The sequence below is a fragment of the Rhagoletis pomonella genome, unplaced genomic scaffold (genome assembly GCF_013731165.1).
Source record: "Rhagoletis pomonella isolate Grant_MI unplaced genomic scaffold, Rhpom_1.0 Rhpom_scaffold_00001, whole genome shotgun sequence".
Classification (NCBI taxonomy): domain Eukaryota; kingdom Metazoa; phylum Arthropoda; class Insecta; order Diptera; family Tephritidae; genus Rhagoletis; species Rhagoletis pomonella.
Genome location: NW_023458555.1, coordinates 2,664,742 through 2,671,816, shown reverse-complemented (window position 1 = coordinate 2,671,816; position 7,075 = coordinate 2,664,742). Strand labels below are relative to the sequence as shown.

Below are 7,075 nucleotides of genomic sequence, written 5' to 3'. Positions count from 1 at the left end.
GCTCTTGTGTAAGTGTATTTGTGAAAAATATTCCATTAATGCATTTTCATTTTGGTCACCAGCTGGGATATGTCTATATCTACATATAAAAACAATCGACCACCAACTAAGCGTCCACATTTGCTCCGCATATTTCTACTCGTCTGGGCGCAATGCCACTATCGTTGCTGCATTCTCTCATCGGCATTTTCGCGGTTTGGATTTCCAAAACTCCGTCGATGGCCGAAGGTCTACTTGCGGTTAATTCTGCAATAGATTTGCCACTAATTGAGAATGCCAGCGACATTTTGTGCAGTTTCCATACGAAAGTCGTCTATGTGTATTTCGAGAATAAGACCTCTTCCGGTTATTCGGGTGACATACTGCGGGATTTAAGTGATTGTGGTACTTCGTACATAACATTGAGGTAGGTAGACAAATTACAAATCCCTTAAGATAACATATTCGATCCAGTCTAAGTCAATTTAATCCATTGATAATGGTTGTGGTTTCTTCTGCATAGGAATCGCGTAAAGACTAAGCCATTGGAACTCATCAACAACGACGGTATACTGTTATATCTGGTAATGATCTTTCACGACGCTTCACAGCGCATCGATCCATCAATTATACAAAAATATTCTGCGGCGAAACACCTCTCGCACGTTATGATGCTAATCGTCAATTCGGAGACCGTCACCGAAGCTTGGTTGCGTCATACCTTCGCGATTTTTTGGCACATTTGGTTTCTGAATGTCGTGATAATGTTTCAACGCAACAATGAGCTGCATGTTTACAGATACAACCCATTTACCGATGAATTTCTTATAAAATTGGAACTAAGCAGTGGCATGCTTCCGCGCAAAGACGACCTCTTCCCACCAAAATTACCGGATATGGGCGGCAAGCCGTTGAGCGTATGTCTGTACCAGGATGAGGTGCGAGCCATTTTCGAGGACGACGACGACGACCAGAAGGTTATCGGCAGCGATGGTTTCATGTCGGCTTTCATCGCCGAACGCTTGAATGCCACGCGTGTAATACATCGCGTCAGCAGATTTGGCAACTTCATGCTAAGAGCCGATATTTGCTTCAAGGAGATCACACATGAGCTAGATGATGTAGCCTTCAATACACGTTTCCTAGCGGCGCCGACATTTGCGCGACAAGTCGAATATACGATCGTGCACAGCCGTGACGACCTGTGTGTGTTGGTGCCGAAAGCTAGGATTGCAACTATATTCTGGAACCTATTTCGTTCATTCACCATACCGGTGTGGCTGACGATACTGCTCTCGATACCGCTTGCCTATATCTTTTGCAACTTGGTGCACCTGCGTCTGCACAAGTGTGACTTCGATCTACTTCAACTGTACGCCACCACATTGTCAATGCCCTTGACACGTATTCCGGCACGCACCCCTCTGCGTATCTTCCTCTTCTGTTGGCTCTTCTATGGCATGTTGATTTGCAACGCTTTCAAGGGAAATCTCACAAGCAGTCTCGTCTTTCGCACATATCAGCCGGATCTTAATACAATTAAGGATTTGGCTGAGTCACCGTATGATATGTTGACATATTCCAGACACTCTAAGCATTTAGAGCGTTTTCTCAATATAAGTGACCCTTATGAAGCCACAATAAAGCGAAAATCAATCGTTGCGCCCGACGAGCAAATTGTAGCGAAAGTCCGAGAAAATAATCTATCGTACGCTTATCTGCAGAAATTTCACTTTGCAACGTTCCATGCGAACGCACGCATGCACTCACATCGGGGCAGGCCGCTCTACCACGTGATGTCCACTTGCCTGGTGCCTTTTCACGCCGTCTACATTGTACCCTATGGATCGCCCTATTTGGGCTTCATCAACCGATTGATCCGCAGCTCGATCGAATTCGGCTACGCAGTTCATTGGGAGAGTATCATGAATGCGGCATTCATAGAGTCGGGAAAGAAGAACATCCGCAATCCGATGAACGATGATGATCCAGTGGTTCTAAAGTTGTTCCATTTTCAAGCAGCCTTCTTTCTCTTGTTCTTGGGGCTAAAGCTGGCGTTCCTGACATTTCTGTGGGAGATTTTTAAGCACCGCTCCCCAGGATATGATTTGAAGAAAGCAAGAGTGCGTGTTATACATTCTCCAGCAAAGAGCGCACACAACTAAGAAATTGCAACGATGTTGGTTTTATATAGACTACATACCACGTAGGTACATTAGTATCTTTTCAGCTCATTTTGTACCCAGGATTGAAATTTCAAACAATGGGTCAGTTTTATCGCATAATTTATTTTTTTATTAAAAAAACAAAAAAACTTTGCGTTTATACAAATAAATTTTCAAAGCCATAAATATGTATTAAAATAAAATAATTTGAATTGAGTTAAATCTAAAACTATCAGTTCTTAGTTGGAGGCAAAATGAACGCCACGACCACAAAGTTCTTTTTCATCCCGACGATAAGTCCCTAATCTTGAAGGCCCATATTAAAATATTTATTAGTCTCAGGCATTCGACTGTGGGGGAATTGAAATATATTCTTCCTCTTCTTTATTTCCGCTGTAATAGCCTGCGCGATTTTGGTCGAGTCCAAAATGGCACGCCAGTCGTTTCTCTTCTGTACCAACTGACGTCAGTTGTAAATGCCAACGTCCGTCTCCGCCTGGTCTCGCGACCCGCGTTGAACACTATCACAGCTGAAGCGTTTCTGCCCATTCGAACGATATTGCCAAACCATTGGAGATGCTGAATTTTAAATCGCTACTCTATGTCCATATCGTGGATTTCAAGGCTGCCATTATTATTGGTGTTAATGCTGGTTCCCAAATAAACGAAGTAGTCTACTCTTTCAAACTTCTAACTCTCAGTAGTGACGTGGTGGGTGCCAAGACGCTTATGCTCTGACTATTTATGTGATGACAGAGGATACTTCGTTTTGTCCTCGTTCACCACCAGACCTATTCGCTTTGCGTTTCTATCTAATCTCGAGAAGGAAGAGCAGCCCTTGGTTTTACCGATAATGTCGATGTCGTCGGCATACGCCAGCAATTGTACACTCTTGTAAGGTATTTACCTGAGTGGTGCAGTTCTGCGGCTCTTATTATCTTCTCCAACATCAGATTAAAGAAATCACACGAAAGGATCCACCTTGTCTGAAACCTCGTTTGGTACTAAACAGCTCGGAGAGGTCCTTCCCAATTCCGACAGAGCTGATGGTGCTAGCCAAATTCAGACAACGCGGCATAATGGGATTTTCTTTTTGTGCTTTCGAAAGCGGCTTTAAAATCGACAAATAGATGGTGTGTGTCGATCCTATTCTCGCGGGTCTTTTCCAAGATTTGGCGTATTGTGAATCACCTGATCACCTGATTCGTTAGATAAACTTTTACTTGAGAGTTCTTTACAGTATTTAGCTCTCAAGCCGGGAGGTTAATAATTTACATTTTTACCAAATACATTATGCGATATAAAATTTCATGTTCGAAACTTTAGGCAAATTTTCGATAAAAGAATCTCCGTTTTTTGCGCTCATGAGTTTATTCCTTACTCTTTTACTTATAATCATTTATATATTATAACAATACAGTTATTTTTAACTCCATTTTAGCATTAAAAAATTGCATTGAACAAAACATTCAGAATTCACATTCATGCAGTAAACCCAGGAAATCATGCACTAACACAAATCGCACTCACCATTTTCTTCTCTTCTAAAGCTCTGTTCGCTTCCTTCAGCGCAATAACTTCATTTGTCAGTCTTTGTACTTCGTAGTTGGTTACATTGCCAGTCGTGGAAGCATTTGGCAAGTTCTCGCTGCCGGCATCTGTCGCCTTCTTCGCACCGACCAGCGGCAATGTGTTGTTCTTCTTCAAAAGCTCTACAGCATTTTGCAGTCTCTTCACCTCATTCTTCCATTTGCGAGTCTCCGACTCATTTTGTGCGCTATTAAAGATAATTAAAAAATTTTAACGCAAAATTCACCGCCAAGTTTAACCGGAGGTACTTACCGCAACACGCGCACTGCGCCTCGTTCGGTCGTCAAGCTGGACTTCAGCTCGTTGATTTCCAGCCTTAGCTGCTCTGTGAGCGCATTAAGCTTTTGTATTGTCTGCACATTTTCCTGCAGTTTGCGCTTGAGGCGCGGTGGTGGCGCTGCTGTGCTCACGCCGGCAGCAGTGACTAAACCAGTCGCTGCCGTCACTGGCGCTGGTGCCGGCGCTGTATTGCACGCGTTTGTCTGTTTGGTTGTCGGTGCGGCAGCAACATTCGAGGCCGCCGCATTCGATTTTGCGCCACCCCAGCGTTCGGCGCGTTGTGCCACGCCCACATTGACATAGCTGCGCGTCGCTGACTGCGGCACTAGTGCCGGCAGCTCGGTGATGTGCAACTTGCCGCGGCAGTTCAGCTGTATGCCCTCGATGCGGGTGCGCTTCTCCTGATTCACCGAGTCGTTGACGGAGGTGAGTGAAGCCGAAAGCTTCTTCTTGCGCTTTAGCTTATTCTTTACTTCCTGCCACTCGCCAGCGCCGGCATCATCACAGTCTTGGGTATAGCTCACGAGCTGTGGCGCGTCTACGCCGCCCATTTTGGAGCTCAATTCGTTGTATTTTTGTTGGCGTTGCTTGACCAGTTGGTAGCTTTCGCTCAAACTGTTGGCAAGCTTTGTAAGGATTTGCACATTTTTGTGGTTGGCGCTACTACCAGCGGCGTCATTGGGCAACTGGGACGACGCTGGTGTGTGTGTAGCACCCTTTTTGTCATTCTTTCCTTCTAACACGCTGCTAGAGGTCGTTTTTGTATATCTATCTGCCATTTTTACTCTCTAATTTAATCAATTCATACAAATTTTATACAGTTAAATTCGTGTTTTGTATGAATTTCGTTAAAAAATATGTGTGTTTTTAGCATTCAATACTACTTTCTAAAATTATGGTAAGTCCGACCCGTTCGAAAGTTGCTCTTAATTTAGTTTTATTTTATTTTAAATTAGCGGCTGCAAATACTGCTGCTCGGCTTTAGCGATCAATTTTTTGTAACAAATTAATTTCCGGTGCAGTGCGTGCGTGTATGTGAATACCTATATATAAATGTCACCTCCTATTTGTGTATATGTATGTACGAGTGCGAGTGCTTCTAACTCTGTAATTATTTTTTAATTGAGTTAGGTATGTATAATTAATTCCTCAATAAATATATATTATTCGATTTTTTCTCAGGTTGCTTGGAGCTTTGCTTTTTTGCCTCCTTCTTCCTCTTTAATGTAAAAAAGAATTTTCTGCAGCTTTTACGTTGTCTTCTTTGGTTTTAAATCAAATATCCGTTCACAATTCTAAATGGCACTTCTTGGGATTCCTCAGACTCGTTTTATCTGTAACAAAGGAGAGATACATATATTTCAGTACTTAATTATTAATGAAATATTCAAAAACTTTCGTAGAAAGATGGTAAAATTTTCAATAAGATTAAGGATGTATGTATGTATGTAGTTAATTTATCTACACGGCTGAGCAAGTACATTTTTGCTGTCTGCCGAAAAGTATGCAACAAATAAATTATGCGAAGCAAATGATCTTCACCGATCAAAGCATTTGGCGGATATTTACTAAATAAATAACCCGTTAAATTTGAACGCGACTATGCGCGTATAGTTTCACGCCCTATGTACATGAACATGGTCGGCAAACATTTTTTGAAATTACAAATATATTTATGTAAATACACATGTATATATGTATTTATGAGAATTCATTAGGTTTGTATGAGTTCTTATTCCTCGATCTGATGATAATCACGGCATGCTCATGAGAAAATATCCAGAATGGTAAACAAGTATTAAAAAATAAAACGCTACAACAGGCTAATATTCCCTAATACATAAACACATTAACATAAATACATACATACATATGTACATAAACGTGTGTGTAACTATTATTCATTACTTGGGTGCCATTAGGCGACACTCTTTTATGCTGCATTGCTCAAATAATAGCCATTATTTAGAATTAGACATTACAACAAAAATTTAGCTGCTTTCATGTTTGCCATTCGCACGTTTGTTCGCGTTACAAATAGCCCTTCCAAAATATGTACATATACATACATATTCTGCCAACTTATTTACAATATCATGCAACTTGTCACCGTTTAAAGCACTGACGCGAAGAAGTCTACACCTGCACTTGTGAGTTTTCATTCTAACCCTTGCATGACTGCAACAAAATATGTTTTTACATGCAATTTATTATACCCACATTAGGGTGGTTCTTAAAAATGTCCGTATCTAAGTTTTGTATGGGATAACCCTTTATTTTTTTCTACGCACAATAGAAAGACATGCACGAAAATTTCAATATTTTTAAATAATTTTGGGTTTGAAAATATCAAAATTGCATAATTATAAAAAAAAATTAAAAGATGCATTTTGAGCTCAGGCAGACCATACCAGATAATTATTTGTACACCAGTCTTTTTCGTTTTTGGGAAAATTGTTTAAAATGTTCCACTTATTCCGATGGCAGTCTTTGGAACTTTGTATTGTCTGGTGCAACCATTAGCCGATGACTATAAATGTATACGAATAATTTTAATAATATATCAAATTTATCAGTTTTCAATTTGTCAAACCCACAAAAGTTGTTTTCAAATATTGAAATTATCGTAAAAGTCCCTATCTTGAGTGTGCTCCATGCAAAATTTAGCTTCACATTTTAAGGTTCACCCTAACCTACATATATACATACATATTAACATTCTTATGTATATTGGTATGGATTAAGGCACATTAACTGTCATTGAATACTTATGTAAATATATATATACATATGTACATATATTATGTCACCGCAAGTTCACATTCACATAAACAGATAATCAATACAAAAACACAAATACATAAATTTGAAACTAAGTATGTAATAGTTTGTCATAGAACTTTGTTAGACTTAAAAGCACAATTTTCTTGGCGCCACTGTTGCATATCAACAAGTCAATGTCTGATTATGTGGCATAGTGTCTAGGACGGCATATGCGAGCGTGTAATCTCAACATTTTTGACGTAGAATACGTCTTACCTTAAGGTATGGGGGCTATGTTC

The 7,075-nt window shown here is 40.3% G+C and overlaps 2 protein-coding genes across 4 annotated transcripts in view; one reads left to right on the top strand and one right to left on the bottom strand.

The window, feature by feature from the left end:
- Positions 1-5,342, bottom strand: part of LOC118736345 (restin homolog) — a 184,007-nt gene extending 178,665 nt beyond the window's left edge. For all 3 annotated transcript variants that reach the window (XM_036466455.1, XM_036466441.1, XM_036466447.1), the window contains exons 1-2: positions 3,987-5,342; positions 3,675-3,921 (exon numbers count right to left, since the gene is read on the bottom strand). In XM_036466455.1, coding sequence (XP_036322348.1) covers positions 3,675-3,921; positions 3,987-4,792 — 1,053 coding nt within the window. In that variant the 5' untranslated portion in view covers positions 4,793-5,342. The remainder of the gene's footprint in view (positions 1-3,674; positions 3,922-3,986) is intronic.
- LOC118736394 lies at positions 135-2,268 on the top strand. Its single transcript, XM_036466491.1, has 2 exons — positions 135-406; positions 503-2,268. The coding sequence occupies exons 1-2, from the start codon at positions 153-155 to the stop codon at positions 2,142-2,144; spliced, it is 1,896 nt and encodes a 631-aa protein (XP_036322384.1). The 5' UTR covers positions 135-152; the 3' UTR covers positions 2,145-2,268.
- Positions 5,343-7,075: the final 1,733 nt, after the last annotated feature.

What these genes read in the sequence shown, in the direction of transcription:
- LOC118736394 (XM_036466491.1), top strand. Translation starts at nt 153, where the DNA reads ATGCCACTATCGTTGCTGCATTCTCTCATCGGCATTTTCGCGGTTTGG. An exon ending in ACTTCGTACATAACATTGAG is followed by an intron (nt 407 to 502) that starts GTAGGTAGACAA and finishes TCTTCTGCATAG; the next exon opens with GAATCGCGTAAAGACTAAGC.